This window comes from Thamnophis elegans, chromosome 6 (assembly GCF_009769535.1).
Source record: "Thamnophis elegans isolate rThaEle1 chromosome 6, rThaEle1.pri, whole genome shotgun sequence".
Taxonomy (NCBI): Eukaryota; Metazoa; Chordata; class Lepidosauria; order Squamata; family Colubridae; genus Thamnophis; species Thamnophis elegans.
The window spans coordinates 47,866,738-47,889,589 of record NC_045546.1 but is presented as its reverse complement, the minus strand read 5'-3'; the positions used below and the strand labels follow the sequence as shown (position 1 = coordinate 47,889,589).

General features: G+C 39.3%; 1 protein-coding gene across 1 annotated transcript in view; it reads right to left on the bottom strand.

Annotated features, from left to right (window-relative positions):
• Nucleotides 1-1,334: 1,334 nt before the first annotated feature.
• Nucleotides 1,335-22,852, bottom strand: part of NCAM2 (neural cell adhesion molecule 2) — a 145,945-nt gene continuing 124,427 nt past the window's right edge. The window contains exons 17-19 of the mRNA XM_032219806.1: nucleotides 15,951-16,155; nucleotides 8,677-8,796; nucleotides 1,335-1,446 (exon numbers count right to left, since the gene is read on the bottom strand). Coding sequence (XP_032075697.1) covers nucleotides 1,335-1,446; nucleotides 8,677-8,796; nucleotides 15,951-16,155 — 437 coding nt within the window. The remainder of the gene's footprint in view (nucleotides 1,447-8,676; nucleotides 8,797-15,950; nucleotides 16,156-22,852) is intronic.

Sequence of the window (22,852 nt, the reverse complement as noted above, 5' to 3'; positions counted from 1 at the left end):
TTCTGCTTATGACTTGATCTCAATTTCTGCATCCTAATTTTTTTCAGAAGTGCTTTTTTCTGACTGAGATAACATTACTATTAAGTCAAAGAGTGAACAACTAAATATATTTGGTATCTGTGAATTAGGAAGAGGATATTTATTTTTCTTTTCCTAATAGTGAAATGCAGATGTTCCTGGTAGTATTCCAGCATGAAGTATTTATTGTTATTATTACAAACTAAAAGAAACAAAAAGATAAAATGTCTCCTTATTTATCAGTATATTGCCTACTTAGATCTGGAATGAAAGTAAATAATTGGTTACACAGATGTAAGAAAATATTTTATCCGTTCTTTCTTGTGTATTATTTCCTATTGCATGCTACACATCTTTTAGATTGAGTTTATATGTAGTGGAAGTATGAAAAAGTGCCAAGTAGCTTTCTGGAAATTTGCTTTGGCAGTATTTATATGTTTTAATAAAAGTGATTCTTTTTTCACTAAAGCAACAAAAAGAAAGTCTGCACAATAGTATGTTTTATAACCACAACTGAGATAACTCAATTGGAGCTTGCATTTATTGTTATAAGAGTTCTTTGAAGCTGAGTGCTATGGTCATAGTCAGGATTCTTGGCTTTTTTTTACACAAAATAAGTTTTGACATTTTAGCTTACACACAATTTTTCAAACATAAATACAAAATATCCGAAGCACTGAAATTTCTGTGGACTTTGAAGTTAGGATATGTTCAATATTTTCATCAAAATAGTTCACAACTTGGTTAAAATCTGTACATCAAACCTATGAATGGTTCATTCTCTTAAGAATTGATTTGAAGTACAAGGCTAATATACCCTGAAAACATTCAATCTACTCTTATGTAAAGGGTTCAGCTGCAATCATCCAGCCACATAAACCTAGTTTATATCTGACATTTATATAATTTATATAAAGGCAACAAAATCTTTAAAATTGCAAACAAATATAAATTTCTATGGCACTTTCTCTCATGAGTTTAATTCCATTAAAAGTAGTACAGCTATCTTATGTATAGTCTGTGGCTAAGAGGGTATCATAATATTTGATAAATAATTTCAATTTCTTCAGCAATAAAATAAATTACAGTATTTATATTGGTTGACTGCTGAACTGAGACCATGGTATTGATGTCGTCCAGGACTACAGACTAAAACTATTGAATTAAAATGAAAATAGACAGTCAACAGAAGTAGACCAAACTACTTCCATAATTATTCTTAAATTGCCAAAAAACCAAGGTCAAATGTAAAGTTTTGGTCACAGATTTATTAGAATCCACATGCCTTTTTGCCCCTCTGGATAGCTGTTGTTGTTTTATGCTTTGCTATCATCTTCTTTTGACTGGATGATATCATTGGATACTTTGATCTCTATAGCATCTGAACTTAAAACTTCTTTTCCATTTTCTTCCTTTAATGGCAATTTCCTAAGAAAATAAAAAGCAAAAGGTATTACAGTTGAAAACCAGTGTTGATAGAGAATGCATATTTCATTTGGCAACATATTTGTATTGATTACACTGTTCCACCTCTCACATACTGTATTCCCAATCCAAATTTATATCCATTGTTTTACACTTTCCATCTATCTAGGGTTGTTTTTAATATAAAATTGGAGCATCAAGAACTATCTGTAAGTTAATATATTGTGTGTTTTAGCTAAGATAGTTTTATCCTATGTACTTGAGAGACCGCCTCCTGCCAATTACCTCCCTACGACCTATTAGATCACACAGATTAGGCCTCCTCCGAGTTCCATCCGCCAGTCAGTGTCGACTGGCAACTACGCGGAGGAGAGCCTTTTCAGTAGTAGCTCCAACCCTTTGGAACGATCTCCCCGTGGAGATTCGCACCCTCACCACCGTCCAGACCTTCCGCACAGCCCTCAAGACCTGGCTATCCCGTCAGGCCTGGGGATAAAGATTCTAATCCGTCCCCACCTGAATGATGAATGAATGTTGTGTTCTATTTTTACTTATGTACTGTCTCATGTCTTGTTTTGTATTCCCCTCCCCATAAATTGTAAGCCGCCCTGAGTCCCCTCAGGGAAAAGGGCGGCCTATAAATAATAAACAAATAAAAAAAAATAAATAAAATCCTTATAAAAAATACTTGTTACAAAATTCCTGCTAACGTTAGTCCATCTGATTCCTTAGTAAAATAACTAAATTTTATACTAGTCATTCATTGTACAACATACTTTTAAAGTGGACAAAATCCAAAAATATTTTGGATGAAGAACAAATAGGGTTTAAATTTTGACATTCGACATTAGATTAAGTTCTTTATTTTCTAATATCTATATATGCAGGTCTTGGCGTATTCGGGTCTTTTCCTGTGTAAGATTTAGAGTATCTTGGCAACATTTCAATGAGGTCCCACTCGCTATCTTTGGGCTGGTGCCTTGAGCTTCATGCTTGTGTGATCAAGTGTGATATATATATATTTGTGGATTTTCATGGGCGTAGGCATGCTGGTCTTGTTGTATTTGGGTCTTTTCCCATGTAAGATTGAGATTGAAGATTGAAGATATCAGCCTGAAGATGGCGAAACCCAAATACACCAAGACCTGCATTTATATATGTATGTATGTATGTATACATGCATGCATGCATGCGCGCGTACACACGCACAGACACACACACACACACACACACACACATATATATATATATATATATATATATGTGTGTGTGTGTGTGTGTGTGTGTGTGTGTGTGTGTGTGTGTGTATGTGTATGTGTATATGTATATGTATGTATATGTATATATATGTATATATATATATATATTAGATTTTTACAACCCCTGGTAAGCCCCAATTATGGGAGGAAGCTATGAGCTTCCTCCCATAATTGGGGCTTACCAGGGATTGTAAAAATCTAATAGATACCTTTCACCCTGGCTTCGCTGATAACGGATAAGAGCCTGTGGCCTAATGGCTAAGATCTCTGCCTAGTGTGCCTAGTATGCCATATAGCCCAGGTTCAAATCCCAGTAAGGGTATGGCTAGCTGATGAGAGCTAAATAGCTTGAAATAGATCTATACTACTCTCCCTTTATTTATTTATCAGCACAAATAAAACACACACACACACACACACACCACACACATATATACACACACACACATATATATGTGGTGTATATATATATACACACATATATACACATACAACATACATACATACATACATACATACATAATATGCACAATATGCATCTTTTATTAACTTTGGATTAAGTTTTGAGCTTGTCTTTAGACAAAAACTATAGCATAAACCTAAGAACTCTTGCATAGTTAGTCAGCTTTTCTTCCTAAATTCAGTGAGAACTCTAATGTAAAAGTTAGGTGCACTACAGTAGTGGGTTTCAATTTATTTTACTACTGGTTCACTTGTGCATGTGCAGAAGCATCTGGGCAGGTGGCTGGAGCCTTCCACTGCCACCATTACCGGTTCACATGATTCGGGGTGAACTGGCAGAAACCCACCACTGGTGCACTATGAGGGAATATTACACTAAGTAAAATTTTGTTGACAGAAGATTTAGTCAAAGATGTAAATCAATTCTCTGATTGCCAAGATAAATAATCTAGTTTATCATTTCACAGAATTGAAGGATGGATACTTTTAAATCCTCCTATATGCAAATAATGCTCTGTTGTCATTGTAGATTTTTTAAAATGACTTTTAAAAAGTGTTATGAACTTTAACTATATAATTTAGTACAGAAGCACTGCTTTAATAATGCGAAACCCAAGGTACTAATATTTGCTAATCTCCCTAGTATTCATGTATGGGAACTAAATAAGATCTTATTGAACAAATATTTCAGTGAATACTAGTCTGATTGTTTTCTAGGTAGTATGTAATCCTCTCTTTTCCCAATATATTCATTATATAATTATGTATATTCAAATAAATATACTTGAATCAATCTTTACTATGATAAAACAAAGATACAAAGATTAAACAAACCAATTCAATTGTTCCATTCAATATTAATACAATTTTTGTCCTCCACTTACATCCAGACTTGGTGTATTCCACACCTATTCGTTACACTTTAACAACTATTAACAATTGCTAATTGTATGAATGGTTTGCAAATAGATGTATTTTATTTAGAAACTGTATATTTAACCCTATTTACATACATGCATTTTGTAGTTCTTGTAAGAAAGTTCTAGATTATGATTTCAAATATGATATAATGCAGTTTTATATCACTTAAAATAACTTTTTTTCTAATATATTAAACCAGCCACAGATATTTACAGATTATATTTAAAGTTTACAAAATGGATTTCAAACTGATTTCACACAGTGATTTCACACTTAGTAATAGTTTAAAATGAAATACCGAATGGTTAGCTAGGGCTACGTGGAGCTGTGGAGCTGTGTGTGTGTATGCCAGAGATTAAGAGCTGGGCAGTCTGTTCACTCACCAAGAAACGCTGAAGCTGATATCTGAGCTGCTGCCCCCCCCCGCCTGTTGCTGCTGCTGTTGCTTGCCTGTGCTTCCACTTGTCCCCTGCCTAGCATGGGCTCTCCACTATCCTGGCCTGTGACCATCTGATTTTGGCCTTTCAACATCCGACCTCCTCTGACCACATTGCCACCCATCACTGCCCCTGGAATACCAACTTGGACAGCGCCCACCTAATTACAACTCTCAGGACGCCATGGACTGTGCTTTTGTGGTGCATATGTTTATGAAAGGAGCGATAGAGGATGGCAGAAATATGGAGGGGGAGTTGGCGTCCTAACAACCAACACGCACCCTTTCTTTTTCAACCTGTTCCAGCTACCACCAGACTTTGGACCCTTTCAGGCCTATAGACGAGGGGGAAGACAAGACATTCCCCTGCATACTATCTATATATCTTCTATGGACCATTGTTGGCTTCTGTTTTGGATTATATCCTGACCTGGAGGGGGTGAGACTGCGAAGCTATTGCTTGTTAAAATCTGGCGTTTACGCCCTGCCCCCTCCATTTGCAACCATCTCAGCCACTCAGACTTTGCCTTTTTCCACATCTTTGGCAGCCCAGACTTAACACCTTCGGCAGCCCCTTTAACCGCCTTTTGATCTGGCGGCCAAGGACACTCTAACCGCGCAATTTTTAACTGGTATGGTGAGTGCATGGGATTTGTTTGTGATTGAATGAATGGCCCACTTTTATTACCCTATTGCTACTGTATTTTTTATGTGTTTTAATTATTACGTGGGGATTGTCTGAGTGAGTAAATGAGTCTGTCTGATTCAGGGCCTGCCGGGGAACGCGGGAGCTATAGGGGTGGTTGAGGGAACCACGGACACAGGAGTGGGTCGGAGCATTGCGGTCGTAACAGGGAGGGGCAGATATGGCGGGGACTTTAGGGCTGGCCATTACCGGGGAAGGAGGGCTCGCTACGTCACAGAGATCCCTCCTTCCGGCCCTATGAGTCCCATCCGAGGCCAGATGGCGCGAGTAATCAGGACCCTGGTCTCAGGCTGTTGTCGCTAAATGCCAGGTCTGTTGTTCACAAGGCTCCCCTCGTCCGGGACTTAATTTTAGACAAGAGGGCAGATATGGCATGTATTACTGAAACCTGGCTGGGCCCGGATGGAGGAGTCCCCCTCGTAGAGATGTGCCCAGATGGATTTCAGGTGCTTCATCAGCCGAGAGCCCAGGGAAGGGGTGGCGGTGTGGCTATTGTTATCCGGGAGTCTTTAGTACCTCGTAGGATCCCTGCTCCGGAGCTTGTCGGGTGTGAGTCCCTGCTGGTGAAGTTGGACCTCAAGGGTCAAGTGGGTCTGCTGCTAACGTACCTGCCTCCCAACAGCGTTGCAGCAGCCCTCCACTCGCTCCGAGTCAGTAGCCGAGCTAGCAATTGAGTTCCCCAGGCTTATGGTCCTGGGGGACTTCAATCTGCCTTCGCTTGGTGAACACTCTGATGGGTGCAGGAGTTCATGGCTTCCATGATGGCCATGGGCTTGACCCAGGTAATTGGGGCCCAACCCATTCAGCGGGTCACATGCTCGACCTCGTATTCCTCTCGGAGCAGTGGACTTGTGATCTTGGTCTGAGGAGTAATGAGATCATACCCCTGTCATGGTCAGACCACTGCCTACTGAGGCTTGACTTTCGGAGGCCAAACCCCCACTGTAGGGAGGAGGAACCGACCAGGTGGTTCCGCCCCAGGCGACTTATGGACCCTTCGAGGTTCCAGACGGAGCTTGGGGTTATTCCTGATACTCTCGCCCACAGTTTGGTGGAGACTCTGGTTGCTGCCTGGCACTCGGCAGCATCGGAGTCCCTTGACTGGATTGCGCCACTACAGCCCCTCCGGGTCGGCGGATCCCAGAGGCCTCCTTGGTTTACCGAGGAGCTCCGGGAGAGGAAGCGCCGGAGGAGACGCCTAGAGCACCTATGGAGGTCCGATAAATCCGAATCGAACCGAGCACTCTTAACAACCTGCACCAAGGAGTACATCAGGGCATTGAGGACAGAAAAAGAACGTATATTGCCACCTTGGTTGCATCCGCTGAGTCCCGCCCAGCCGCCCTGTTTAGGATAACCCACTCCCTCCTAAATAGGAGGGATACGGGGACCCCTTGCAGGGTAGGGCTGAGGATTATGTCCAGTTCTTAGCAGACAAAGTTGCTCGGTTTCGGTCGGATTTGGACTCCACCTTTGCAGATCCAGCCGAGGCACAAGGGGATAAATTGGCAGACCATCTCTGGGTTGAGTTTCAGGATGTTGCCCCTGGGGATGTGGACAAGGCCATAAGAGCTGTGAGTGCCTCCACTTGTGTACTGGACGTGTCCCTCCTGGCTGGTTGCCAACAGCAGTGAGGTGACACAAGGCTGGATCCAGGCGGTCGTTACCGCCTCCCTTCGGAGGGGCACCCCCCGCACTTAAAGCGGCGGTGGTGAGACCCCTCCTGAAGAAACCATCTTTGGATCCAGCCGTTCTTAACAATTACCGTCCAGTCTCCAACCTCCCCTTTGTTGGGAAGGTTGTTGAGAAGGTGGTGGCCTTCCAGCTTCAACGGTCCTTGGAGGAAGCTAGTTACCTTGACCCTTTCCAGTCCGGCTTCAGACCTGGTTACAGCACAGAAACCGCTTTGGTCGCATTGACCGATGATCTCTGGAGAGCCAGGGATGGAGGCCATGCATCCATCCTGGTTCTCCTTGACCTCTCGGCGGCTTTCGATACCATCGACCATGGTATCCTTCTGCGACGACTGCGGGAGGTGGGGGTGGGAGGCACTGTTTTGCAGTGGTTCTCCTCCTACCTCTCGGACAGGTCGCAGTCGGTGTTGGTTGGGGGGCAGAGATCGACCCCTAGGCCCCTAACATATGGGGTGCCGCAGGGTTCGGTCTTATCCCCCCTACTATTTAACATCTACATGAAACCGCTGGGCGAGATCATTCGGAGGCACGGGATAAGATACCACCAATACGCGGATGATACTCAGCTGTATCTGTCCGCCCCGTGCCAGCTCAATGAAGCGGTGGACGTGATGAACCGGGGTCTCGAAGCCGTTAGGGACTGGATGAGAGCTAACAAACTGGTACTCAACCCGGACAAGACCGAGTGGCTGTTGTGTTTCCCTCCCAATAATTTGGCTAGTGTTCCATCACTCAGGCTGGGGGGCCAAATTTTATACCCCTAAGACAGGGTTCGCAACTTGGGAGTCCTCCTGGACCCACAGCTGACCTTTGACCACCACCTGTCGGCTGTGACCAGGGGGGCATTTGCCCAGGTTCGCCTGGTGTACCAGTTGCGACCCTACCTGAACCGGGAGGCTCTCACAACGGTCACTCGGGCCCTTGTGACCTCTAGGCTGGAATACTGCAACGTGCTCTACATGGGGCTGCCCTTGAAGAGCATCCGGCGACTACAACTAGTCCAATGCGGCCGCGTGAGTGATTGTGGGCGCACCGCGGTTCGCCCACATAACACCTATCCTCCGCGAGCTGCGCTGGCTACCTGTTGATCTCCGGGTGCGCTTCAAGGTGCTACTTACCACCCATAAAGCCCTCCATGGTAGTGGATCTGGATACTTGAGAGACCGCCTACTGCCAATTACCTCCCTACGACCTATTAGATCACACAGATTAGGCCTCCTCTGAGTTCCATCCGCCAGTCAGTGTCAACTGGCAACTACGGAGGAGAGCCTTTTCAGTAGTAGCTCCGACCCTTTGGAACGATCTCCCCGTGGAGATTCACACCTCACCACCGTCCAGACCTTCCACACAGCCCTCAAGGCCTGGCTATCCCGTCAGGCCTGGGGATAAAGATTCTAATCCGTCCCCACGCGAATGTTGAATGAATGTTGTGTTCTATTTTTACTTATGTATTGTCTCATGTCTTGTCTTGTATTCTCCTCCCCACAAATTGTAAGCCGCCCTGAGTCCCCTCAGGGAAAAGGGTGGCCTATAAATAATAAACAAAATAAAAAAAAATCAAAATCAAATTAATTTGATCCTTGCCATCCTATTAGTAACCACTAGTTAATTTAATAGATACAGGGCCTTGGAGAATTAGTTATATAATAGTTATATATCTGTAGAACTAAAACTTTTTTTTAACCTAAGTGCCAAGCCACACTGAAACTTCATTAGTGCTAATAGTGAAATTGCTAAAAATATCAAAATACATACTCTGGTTCTGTTAATGGTGTTGTTTCATTGGGCTCATTTACTGGACTTCCATCTTCATGATTGGTAATTCTTTCATCCTCTGTTCTCATTTCAACTATTGGTTCTTTTGATCCATCTTTCCTAAGTAAAAATAAAGGCAAAAATGTTTAATGAACTAATGTTTTAATTTTAAAATGGTGATGTTTATTACCCTACCCATGAACGATTATGCTAAGATATTTATCAATTCTCAAAATGCCACCAGAATACTTGCTGAAGTATCAAAATATTATTAATCAGAAAAAATGTTTATGATACAAAAAATTCCATAATGAATATTTTAGAATATGTAGAAGAGTAAATTCAATGCATTTTAAAGATGAAAAGCTATGTTCTTTTTCCAAATCTTTCACTTCATTTTAGATAGAGAAAAGCCTTTCAATAGCTTTCTTGAGATGATCTCACTGGATTCAGTTCTAGAAAAATGATATTTGATGAGATGCATTCTTATATCATTGTATGCATTATATAGTAGGTCATTGCCAACATCTGAATTGGTCAAAGCCTATTAGTAAACAGTACAATGACTTTAGGTAAGATACTACTGTAGCCTGATAAAATTGTTCTGCTAGTTGTATATTATGCATACCTCCAAAGACTGCCCTATAGAACACATTACACCAATTCAGCTGAATGATGCTCAGTTTATAAACTACCAAATCAGTAATTATTTAATAAAATGTTTACTATTATTCCAAGCTTTGTTTATACCTTATCCAAAGCCTGTTTCAAGTACACAGGTTGAAATAAATATTGATTGACTATTAATATACTTGGTATTCTTTTTTAAAAAAAAATACAGATTGTTCAGCATAACAATCAGGTTTCAGAAAGGATTACTTCGTTGTTCTAAGTAGAAATAACATACCTATTTGTATATGCTGCCTAGAGTCATTCAAAAGTGAAGTGGACCACATATAAACTTGGGAAATATTAATAACATATCATATCGGAACATAACATAGCATAGCATAATAATATAACATAAGATAATTCTATCCTGCTATAATGAAGGGCTTCTGTGCCATTGAGCAATGGCTCCTCCTCAAATAAATCAACTTTTTAATAGAATAATTTCATTATGCTAATACAATTTTAAAAATATATAGCAATGCTATTAAGTAATATAATTTTAATCTTTGATGATTGTAAGTTAATCATAATAAAAGATAGGTTAAAAATGAAAAAGATACCTTGGTACAACATCTTGGGGAAAAAAACTCTATATACAAAGAATGACCTTGGGTTTCTAGAAAGGAATGTTTTATTTTGACAACAACACATTCTGCTCCTCCCCTTCCAATTCCCCACTAATGAAACAGCATAGTAAAATAACAGAGTGTGGGAGGCCAAAGATCCTAAAAGGAATATGACTGGAGGCCTGACAGGCGGCATCTCTTCAGAAAAAAAAAGTTTCCTGAAAAGAGGATGACATAAAAGTTAACATAAAAAATTAACCACCTCTTTAATTTTCCCGATAAGTCAAAGGATCCCCTTTGGCTCGGGAAACTTCTCATGGAATTGTTTTACTAATTTATCTGCTTTTAGATCCCAGCTTTTCACCCAAGTAGCCTCGGAGAAAGGGAACCCCTTCCAATGCACTAAATACTGTAAGTGACCCTTATATAGCCTGGAGTCTAAGATTTTTTTTCACCTTATTATGTGTTTCCCCTTCTAACATTACAGGAGGAGGGGGAGCTTGAGTGGATGGTCTTATGCTGGACCCAATTACTGATTTCAACAAGCTACAATGAAATACTGGGTAAATCTTCCCTAGAATTCTGGGTGGACTGAGTTGAACTGTAACTGGGTTAATTATCTTCATTATTGGGAATGGGCCTAGAAATTTTGGGCCTAATTTCTTGTTAGGCATTCTTAATCTTATGCATTTGGTAGATACAAAAACTTTGTCCCCCACACGAAAGGGGGGGGGTGGAGTGAGCGGTGTTTATCAGCTTGCTTCTTGTAGGTGTCTGACGCATCTGCTAGAGCTTTCTTCACATTTCCCCATCCTTTCTTTAATGTGTCCATCCATTCATTCAGAGACATAGAAGAGGAAGGTTCTGTAGGCAGCTCAGGGATGGGAACAAATTCCATGCCACTGGTAATTTGGAAAGGAATTAATCCACTGCTGCTGTGGACTGCATTATTGTACGCCACTTCAGCGAAGGGTAGCAAGTCCGACCAGTTGTCTTGCTGATAGTCCATATAACACCGGATGTATTGTTCTACCATTGCATTGGCCCTCTCTGCTGCGCGGTTTATGCTAGGATGAACTGATGAGCTCAGTCCTTGTGTGGACCCAATGGATCTCAGGAACTCTCTCCAGAATTTGGCTGTGAACTGGACTCAACAGTCTGAAATGATCCTCTTGGGAGAGCCATGCAGGCAATAAATGTGTTTCACAAACATTTTCACTAATTTCTTTGTGGACTGCAACCCTGAGTAAGTGATGAAGTGTACCTGCTTGGAAACCAAATCAATAACTGTCCAATTACTCTATTCCCACTGCTATCTGGGAGTTTGAGGATGAAGTCCATTGCGATCTCGTCTCATGGTCGGTTAGGGCTGGCCACTTGTTGTAGTAGTCCAGGGGGCTTCTCTGGCAGTGTTTTCATCGTTGTGCAAGTAGCACAGCTTTTTACGTAATCTTCCACCCCTGATTCCATCTTTGGCCACCAAAATTGATGCCTGGAGAGGTGGAGCATTTTTAGGAATCCAAAGTGGCCTCCTAGTTCTGCCTCATGGCTTCACTGTAGAACTTCCAGCCTCAACCCTGCGGGGACATACAGTTTGAACCCCTTCCAGGCTAATTCATTTTCCATCATTAGGATTTCCTGCTTATTGTTGAGCCACTGATCTGTTGGGATTCATAGCTTTCATCAGCTTAAGCTGGCTTCAGTTAGTGACTTGGGCTGCCTTTTGGTAGGAGGATGAAAGGATGAGATGAACAATTTCTCCCTTCTCACTGTCGTACTGTGGCTTTCTCGATAAAACATCCACCAACAGGTCTTTTGGTACTTGTTGGATATCTAGGAGTTAAGTCTCTGCTGCAGGTGCTGCAGGTTCTGGGCTCTTGGTTCAATCATCCCTGGGTGGCCCTTTGGCTCCGCTGGTGGTAGCACCCAAACACAATCATCAATTTCCACCACTATCTTCCCACTTTATCATAGGCTTCCACTTGTCAAGCCATGCAAGCCCCAAGATAATATATTCTGGCATCTCTGGAGGCAAAAAGAATCTGAGAAGCTCATAGTGGTGACCCACTTGTAACTTTACCAGTTTGGTCATTAGCGTGGCTGGGGCCCTCCAATTAGCATTCCATCTATCTGATCAACCTGAATGGGACAGGCTAGAGGTCTTGTTCGTATGCCTAGTTGCTTTGCAATCAACATGCTGATTAAGCAACGAGTGCAGCCGATGTCCATGACTGCTTCAACTTCCCCTTCCACCACTGTTTCGAATACTTGGAGTTTGGCTTGGAAGGCAAAGGGATGGATGGGTGCACTCATCATTGGGTCATCTTCAGCATTTTCCTCCTCTGAGGCCTTCCCATTGGTAGGACTCTTCATCACCTTAGGTTGGTGATCCTCTTTCTGAGGTTGTTGGTCCAGATGACTCTTTTTTGGTGGCATCTGTGGCCTTCTCTTTACTGCCATGGCGGTTGGTGCGCACGTTTGTGATATTGGGGCTGGAGCCAGGCACTCTGACGCTCTGTGGCTGAATTGACAGCAACAGCAGCATTTTATTGCCCCCCCCAAGGGACAGAACCCAGTTACATCTCTAAACTTAGGAATCCTCTCATCACATTGTTCCGCTATCCATCCTGCTTCCCTCTCATTCATCCCTTCTTCCATTATAGAGAACTCTTCTCTGTAGGAAGGTGGGGTAAGAACCTGTTGGGGCATTGCATGTGAGAGTGGACTTGGTGGGTGGGTGGGGGTGAATCTCTGGGTTGGCCACTTCCCAGTTATCTGACATGGTGCCATCTGCCCACTAGCATCTCTCCCATCCATGACCTGGGAAGAAAATCCATTCCAGGGTTGCTTGATTCACAGGTTGCAGTCCCAACATCAATGGCTGACTAGGGGAAGATATGGTCCAAGCCCCTTTCTGCTGGCTGGATTGATTTTCCAAAATTGATGGCCAAGTAGGTGCCCACTGGCATCTCTCCCATCCATGACCTGGGAAGAAAGTTCAACCTGGTGGTGCTTGATTCACAGGTTGCAGCCCAAACATAGTTTGCTCGCTAGGGGGAGATATGGGTCAAGCCCCTTTCTGCTGACTGGTTTGAATTCCCCATGTTGATTTGGAATCTGTCTTCAATCAGTTGCAGGATAATGGGTCATTTCATTTATCGCTGTTTGGAAGGAGTCAAAATCGCCATTCCATTTTTTCCCCCAAGCCTTGGCTGGGGAAGGAGGGGAGCATCCACTCACGTTTAGCTGCACAAGTTGGTCTGGGAGACTCCAATCATATTGCCATGTGTGTGTGGAATTAGCCTTTCCAGCCCCCTCTGGCTGCATCTTCCCAGACGCTATAAATCTTCCAATTTCTTCCCACACAAATTTTTTGGCACTTAAGAAGATTTGCAGAGAGGTGTCTCGTCCTATGCTTCCATTCTCAAAGGCTTGATTTTCATCTTTGCTGATATTTTACGCTGACCAGGTCAGGTCAGTGTTGGGAGTCAGCATCCTCGCCAGCACCCTGTGCTGGGGTTGCTGGTGATTTATTTTAAAACAGATTTGGGTTGATGTCAGCGTTCCAAATATCATCCAAAATTAAATCAGAGTTCAAGGCAGAGCTTTCCTCAAAGTTCCAATTTATTAAGAGAGACATGTTGGTACATCTGTGGAAACCTGAATCTGAAATCTTCTGGGGTTCCCACCCAATTGAAATTTCATGATCTTGTCCCCCACACCGCCAAGTCCATTGCATGGTCCATTCTTCCAGTGCCATGCTAGCAATTCCACCCATCCACTTCCGGTTAGGTGCAGAGGTGTGGAGACAAAGAATGACCTTGGGCTTCTAGAAAGGAATGTTTTATTTTGACAACAACACATTATGTTCCTTACTATTCCCCCTCCCAATTACCCACTGATGAAACAGCATAGTAAAATAAGAGAGAGTGTGGCAGGCCAAAGATCCTAAAAGGAATATGGCCAGAGACCTGACAATATGTTTCATATCCATAGATTTTCCTTCCAGTGTTTTAATATAGTTCTTTTAACTAAATTCTATCTCTCAAAATCCATCATTACTGATATATTTCAAACATTCAGGATATAAACAAGAATATTCACATATGCACATACAACTTCAACACACAGTATTTGAGCCACAATTATATTAACAATCTTCCTGATGTCAACTATAATGAGAAAAGAATATGAAGCCAAGCTATATGTTTCAATATTCTAATTTATGAATGTTTCTCCATTAGTAAAACTGTTTTCATTAGTCCTCATTAAACATTCTCAGAGGCATCCAATATATAAAAATTTTATGTGTTCTTCTATTATATTGTATTTTAAGATCAGAAGGAACTAATTTCTATTAGGAACTGTTTAAAGAAGCTCTGGATTCATCTTGAACTTCTTATCAAGAAAATAAGTGACTTAAGAATCATAGATATTCTTCTAATCACTATAGATTACAAAAGTGGCAAAAGCCTTTTATTCAAATAATCAAGCAAAAAAATGTTGAGTAGCCTGTTGAGAAATTTAAAGAAAGTTACATCTTCCCCACAAATCCCCCCCCATGTGAATGCTTAATATATCATATCAAATCAAGACTTTAACATTTGGAGAAACACAAAATGCATTTTTTAGCATCTTGTTCTTTTAAGTTAAAGCAAGAACATCACTTGTTAGAAATATTCCTTTCTTTCTAAGTGCACTATAATTAAAAAAATAATCCCATATCTATGGAAGAAGTAGCTATTATGCTCTTAGCATCCAAATTTATCAAATATATAGATCTATAATTAGATCACATAATGAAATCCCTTGTCTTCTTTAAGAATAACCATGACGTTAGCTTCATCAAAAGAGAATGATTTCTTTGAAAAGCTTCCCTGTAAGCTTCTAATAAAATAGGATACATAGTAGGACCTTTTTAAAAAACATATACTTCTTCTAACAATTGACTGGCAAGCAATATAGAGGAGCTCTCCAGATTTCATAATAATGACAACTTTTTGAAGGAAAAGTTGTAAAGTAAAATTAATAACCAGCCACACAATTGTTATCTGTGACCTTCCATGCTGGCTTCAGAAAAATCAATAGGATTCACTGAATGACTATGATTCACTTAAAACGACACGATTCACTTAATGACTGCAGTAAAAATTCTTGTAAAATCAGTTATGGCATATTATTTTGATTGGTAGATTTGCTAAGGATTACTAAAGTAGATCTTGTGGTAGGATAACTCTTTTAAACTGAACAGTTCAAGACTAGATTTGATGTGGAAAAATGCACAAATGAACAACATTGGATGATAGATAGATAATGTAGATATATATATATCTTCATTCAGTTCATTTAGTATTACTACTTACACAGAATTCTGCATCCCCATTTTTTTTTAAAAAAATGTATATAGAATATGAATGCCTTGCAGAAAAGCAGCTGCACCTTCTAGTTTTTTAAATAATTGACATTAGCTAGATTCCAACTAAATTTTATTAAGGAGAGTATGAGCAAGGAAAAAAGGGGATATAGAATCTCAATTCATATCTTCTCTGATCTGGATTATATCAAAATACCAAGTTTGCTACCCAAAATGATAGAAAATATTAATATTATAAACATCCCTGCATCATCTATACAATGAATGTTCAAGGAATAAATCATGGTTCAATGATCTTTTTAAAATTGTGATAATACAAATAATATTTGAAATATTAGTGATACATGTCTCAATATACTCTGCTCACAGTATACTCTACAACTACAGTCCAGAGAATTCAGATGTCCAACTGTGTAAATTTGTGTTGTTTTGACTGAATAGAATAAAAATACAATATGAATTTTGTTAAAGTAACATCTGATTTTCCAAACTCCATCTGTCACAAAACTTTGATAGAGCTGCAGAAAGTAAACAACATTAAGTAAAAGTTAGAGAATATTTGTTGAAGCACAATCCTTACGGCTCTTGAGATACCAGAGTTTGTATGTTATTTGCAAGTTACCGGTAAATATTTTTCTCAAAGTGTTGTGACCAATACTCACAAATATGCTGCTTTTCCTTCTTCCAGCTCTTTACTCTTCCCACTGGACCCACTCTTTTTCCCACAGATCCTTCTAGTGATGCACATTAGCAATCCACACTGCCGTACAAAGAAGCAGCTGACGTCAGTCACCACAAGTATTAGCAGAAGAGCAGCTACACCAAGTCCAATGACTGCACCAAGTCCAAGTCCATTAAACAAAGTACCTTGAAAATAAATAGAAAAGATAAAGTCCAAACAGTTAACTTCCTGTGTGGGAGAATTTGAGTTAATCCCAGAAGAGGAAGAGATGGGGGGCTGGAATAAGGGTGGGACAAAAATCTTAAACTTCTTGGATATAAAAGAAGGAGAGGAAAGCACTTTCAACATTCTGTTTGAATTAATAAAGTAGATGTTCAGTCATTCCAAGTGAATCTGTGTTTTTTTTAACATGGCTTAACTTGAAAGTGTAACAGCTCTTTATTTCAGTGACATGAATCATGTGACACCCACCCATCTATAGCCATATTTAACAGAATAACTAAATAACATAGTTGGAAAGGATTTTGGAGATTTTGTCCTCTCTTCTCAGGTGGAAAACCCTATGCCATTTCAGACAAAAGACTGTCCAATATTTGTTGAGTGGAAACCACATTTGCAAAATTGCAAATCTATATTGATGTACATAGGCAAATTTTCATATTATGGTATTAAAAGATGAATCAAATTTCTTTTCAGTCTGTGATCACTTCTACCTATAAAAATTAAATTATGATGTTATTTGTAGTGTAGTTTAAATGTATTGAATGTTTCATCTGTCTGTCAGCAATATATCTCTGAGAAAACAAAGTGGAATGAGACCAAATTTGGTGTGGAGGAAGATTGCAGATGGATCCAGGTAATCTGACTCCGAAAAACAGAAATATATATATATATTGAAATACAGGTGAAACTTAAAAAATTAGATTATCGTGCAAAAGTTCATTGATTTCAGTAATGCAACTTAAAAGGTGAAACTAATATATGAGATAGACTCATTACATGCAGAGCAAGATAGTTCAAGCCATGATTTGTCATAATTGTGGTGGTTATGGCTTACAGCTCATGAAAACAGGAAATCCACAATTTCAGAAAATTAGAATATTACATGCAATCAATAAAACAAGGATTGTACATAGAACAATATCGGACCTCTGAAAAGTATAAGCATGCATATGTACTCAGTACTTGGTTTGGGGCCCTTTTGCAGCAATTACTGCCTCAATGCGGCATGGCATGGAAGCTATCAGCCTATGGTACTGCTGAGGTATTGAAGCAGGATGCTTCAATAGTGACCTTCAGCTCTTCTGCATTGTTCGGTCTCATGTCTCTCATCTTTCTCTTGGCAATGCCCCATAGATTCTCTATGGGGTTCAGGTCAGGTGAGTTTGCTAGCCAATAAAGGACAGTAATCCCACGGTCATTGAATCAAGTTTTGGTGCTTTTGGCAGTGTGGGCAGCTGGAAAATGAAGTCAGCATCCCCATAAAGCTTGTCTGCAGAAGGAAGCATGAAGTGCTCCAAAATCTCCTGGTAGATGGCTGCATTGTCCCTGGACAGTGGACCAACACAGTGGACCAACACCAGCAGATGACATGGCTCCCCAAATCAACACAGACTGTGGAAACTTCACACTGGACTTCAAGCAGTATGTGCCTCTCCATTTTTCTTCCATACTCTGGTTCCTTGGTTTCCAAATGCAAAATTTTTTCTCATCAGAAAAGAGGACTTTGGACCACTGAGCAACCAACCAGATCTGTTTTTCTTTAGCCCAGGTAAGACGCTTCTGACGTTGTTTGTTGTTCAGGAGCAGCTTGACAAGAGGAATACGACATTTGAAGCCCATGTCCAGGATCCATCTGTGTGTGGTGGCTCTTGATACACTGAGTCCAGCATCAGTCCACTCCTTGTGAAAGTCCCCAATACTTTTGAATAGCCTTTTCCTGACAATCCTCCCCAGGCTCCCTGCTGCTTGTGCACATTTTTCTTCCACACTTTTCCCTTCCACATAACTTTCTATTAATGTGCTTTGATACAGCACTTTGGGAACATCCAACTTCTTTTGCAATTACCTTTTGAGGCTTTCCCTCTTTATGGACGGTGTCAATGATGGTCTTCTGCACAACTGTCAGATCAGCAGTCTTTCCCATGATTGTGATTCCTACTGAACCAGTCTGAGAGACCATTTAAAGGCTCAGGAACCGTTTGCAGGTGTTATGGCTTAATTAACTGATTAGAGTGGGACACTTTGAGCCTAGAATATTGCACCTTTTCATAATATTCTAATTTTCTGAGATTCACCTGTATTTCCAGAATGCATGCTGAGCAGCAGCTTCAAATGCTGCCAACTGTTCCATTCTAGGTTTTCCTCTATACATTGGGTCATAGGATTCATAATGGAATACATGCAATATCCCTTGTGTTTCCCAGTATATATTGCCTTATAAAAATATCTAGACAAAATACAAGGGGAGAACAAAAACATGCTAAAAATGCAAAACCTGCAGCTGCCCTCTACATATACGGAGGCAATATGTATGTACCAATCTCTACTACACATACATGCACACATACAAACATTTACACAAACGTGTGATAATAAAAGGTGGGAATAATCCATGCTTTTCCTGATTTTTGTTTAAATACAACTTCCAGATAAATGAGAGAGGGGGAGTCAGAGAAGCAGATGTCATGATACACCACTTAATTAACCCCATTATATTTTTTTTACAAGCATCCATATTTTCAATACTTTATTGTTGATGCTTTAAATTTTACTTGTTTAAAGTAAATTAGCCATTTTATTAGCCATATATACAATCCATAACCATATAAAATCCAAATATACTGTTTGTATTAATATAATTTGTGTGAATTTCACTGTGACATTTTAGGTTTATTTTTTTTTCTTTTTAATTCTAACTTCTTGTAATGAGAATAAAAATTAAAATTACTGTATACCTTGGACAAAGACTGGAAGTAAAATATATTTATTCATTTTTAATATGAGCAATTAATGAAAATCTAAATAAAAATAATGTTTTGCAGACTTACTGCAGCGTTTAAAAATGGGAGTTTTTTTGTTTTGTAAATTTTAATTTGACTGATTTTGATTTCTAAGCATTCATTATATGCTTTAAAAGTGAATAAATCATCATAAATGATGACATGTTAACGCAACAAATTCTTGTCACTTCTGTGTCATGTTAAAAAATTACAATAAGATAATTGAACAAATCTGAAGTTTATTCATTCCTATCTTTTTAACTTCAGTTTATTTCAATTAACTTCAATTTAAACTTCAGCTTGAATTGAGAATAATTTTTAATGACTCTTGAAGAAAAAGATAATTTTCACTTCTCCTTTCCCTACAACTTTTATAGTTCCTGCAAAGTTGGTCCGAAGCCTAGAAGCCTCTATGAAACATGAGAGACAGAAGGGTAGGCAGATTGAATGGAGCTAAACCACGTGAGGCAACTGATACTATTGCTATTAAGTAATCTATCTTGGCTATTCACAGACTGATCCTTCCAGGTCCATATATTCAGTTAGTTATTGTTCAGGCTAGTCAATTCCACAGGATAGAAAAAAATGTTGTGTTTGATTGTACAATAAATTAGTTTACATTAAAAAAAAATCATGTTGTAATAATGATCATTGCTTTCCTGAAAGAAACAGAGCCTGACTTTAAGATGTTTTTTAAAAAGTGCTCTTGTTATTTGATAGATTTATATCCCACTTTTTTTTGCAGGGGTTCAAGTCAGTGGGCACAGATTTTTCATCAAAATATTCTGGTGAAGAAGTGACTGGCCCCAAAATTACCCAATAACCTTTTCATAGCTGGAGTTCTATTTGAATATGAGTTTGTTAGCACTTTGTCCAATTTCTTAACCACCGTCTCATGCTACATATTTCTACCTTACCACATAAAATAGACTTAAAAAAATATTCAAAAATAAACAACCTCCTACTTGTCAGTCTGGAAATGATAATTCTGTTTGAAATAAGTTCTGAACATATTCCCTTTTCAATAAATTATGTGCCATATATGTCTTTTTGTTTTGTTCTAATTTTATTGAACATTTAAAAAGTATATAACCAAAGAACAAAGATAAATGAATGATTGAAGATTTAGAAATATCAGGGAAGCTATGGTTTTAAATAGAACATCATAAATAGGCTAAATATAACTATTCACTTCTAAATTAAGAATCAATATCAAGAATTGTTGTTAATATAGTATACATCTTCAAGTAAAATTATAGGTTGTAAAGGTTGATCCATAATACTAAAAATGCTCAGTTTTTAATATTTTGTGAATTTAAGAATATGCCTAGAGAAACCACATTTTAAACATTGTAGATTATGAATAGTTTCCAGTTCCAGGGTTTCATATGAATTGTGTGTCAGATTTGCTTTTGAGATACAGTCTTATTCTAGATTTTGATATGTAATTCCACAGCTAAAGCTGCATGTTTATATCTATATCTATATATCTATATCTATATCTGTGTGCGTGTGTGTGTATGCACAAGCGCGTGCGTGCACACATACACACACACACACACCACACACACACACACACACACATGTAGCACCTACATATGAAATCAGAGCAAATAGAAGACAATCAAATGGAATAATTGTAATAGGTAACAGGTATTTTGTAATAACTTATTACAGTTAATTGACAAAAAACAAGGTATACTGTTATAGATATGGTTGGTCCCTTATCTGTCTATTCTGGGCATTTCCTTTCACACTCAGTAATTATATTCCACATATTCACATAAAAACATACTATCACCATACATCTTCTAGCCAAGCCAGTTAATCACAAACACTGCAGTTCATCAGAAACAGTTAAAAAGGGGAGGAGAAATAACCAATAAAGATAATAATGGAAGAAAAAAAAAGAATAATGGTTAGGACTCTTGGTGGAGACATAGTTATTTACGTATCTTCAAATGTCTGAAGGGCTATCAAAAGGAATTATTCAAAGTTGTTCAGGACAGACATATCAAGAAACAGTGGTTCAACAAGGAAGTACATTGTATTTGGACAGCAGGAAAATAGTAATAATAGAGCTATTTAACAAATGCACAGCTTGAGAATATAAAGGACTCTCCTTTACTGGAGAAGTTGAGGCTGTTGGCTACTGGTATGAAACACAGCAGTAGATTCCTGCCATGGGAAGAGAGCTGGATAAGATTTTCAGGAACTTTTCTCTATAATATTATTATATTATCCTAATGAGTGGTTTGGAAGGACAAGACATAAAAATAGTTGAAGGCACAAATAGATGTATGCTTGAGATAATACAAATCTTAATTGCAGTAAAATATCCACTTCTTACTGGGAAAATTAATAATGGAAAAAAAGAAATGATAAAAATTTTTATTGCTCCAAATTTTATCAGTTCAGAATGACTGAAATTCATTTTCTCCATATAAATCTTATTGAACATTTCAATCACAATTAAAAACTAATGCAAACTATTTATAGTGAAATAACCAAAAAAAAAAATACAAAAGAAAAAAAATTAACAAAATGAAAGAAAAAGAAAGGGAAAAGTGAAATAAGAAAAATAAAAGAAATGTATAGAGAAGTTACTTCCAATCTTCAACATCAATATAAACACATTTGATAGCTCTTCATTCTCTATTAGGGTTTCAAACATTATCACTTCTTTTCATAGCAATAGCAATAGCACTTAGACTTATATTCATTTCACAGTGCTTTACAGCCCTCTCTAAGCGGTTTACAGAGTCAGCATATTGTCCCCAACAATCTGGGTCCTCATTTTTCCAACCACAGAAGGATTGAAGGCTGAGTCAACCTTGAGTTATTCAGAATTGAACTATTGGAATGAGCACTTCTGAACAGCGAGTTAGCCCTGCAATACTGCATTCTAGCCACTACATCACCATGGCTCATAACATCTACAGGCAAATCTATAAGATGTCAAATTTTCACAGAACGTTAGAACACCTAAAGATGTAAATAAATGCAGGATCCAGACAAATTTGGAGTATTGAAAGTAATAGTATCAGATTTCAGAGCCAGTTTTGAGTAGTGGTTATGGCATTAAGTTAGAAACCAGGGGATGCTTCTACTTCAGCTTTATGCATGAAACCAGCTGGGTGACCTTGGGACAGTCAGTTCTTTCTCAGCCATAGAAAGGAGACAGTGGCAAGCCACTTCTGACATACATGTATCTCCAAGAAGCTTTTTTTTTTTTTAGAAAAGAAGTGGGGGCGAGACCAGATCGATGGACCTATGGTCAAATGATAACTTTCAGTTATGGAGATCCTATCCTTAAATCTAAAAAGGAGATGTAATCAGAAGGGAATGTTTGCCATTGGTTTAGATACTTACAATTGAAAGGAAGATTTAAACTAGACAAATTCCATCTGCCAGTCAATGTCGACTGGCGACCACACGGAGGAGAGCCTTTTCTGTTGCTGCCCCGACCCTATGGAACGAGCTCCCCATGGAGATCCGCACCCTCACCACGATCCAGACCTTCCGCGCAGCCCTCAAGATCTGGCTCTCCCAGCAGGCCTGGGGATAGGCTTCCAATTACCCGAGAGTGTTTGATTGCTGAATGAAAGTTGTGTTTTATTATTTTTCTTTTGTTCACAAAGTGTTTGTTTTGACCTTGCACTTCCCCTCCCCTGTGGTTGTAAGCCGCCCTGAGTCCCCTCAGGGAAAAGGGCGGCATATAAATCCCAAAAACCTAAAACCTAAACCTAAAACCTAAACCTAAAAAGAGCTATGAATTTGATTTTGTGAAAAATTAATTGGAAATCCTATGTATGGTAGTGAAGAACATATTATTGCTAAGGTTTGTAAACTGTTATTGAAATTGATCTTGGAGAATCAG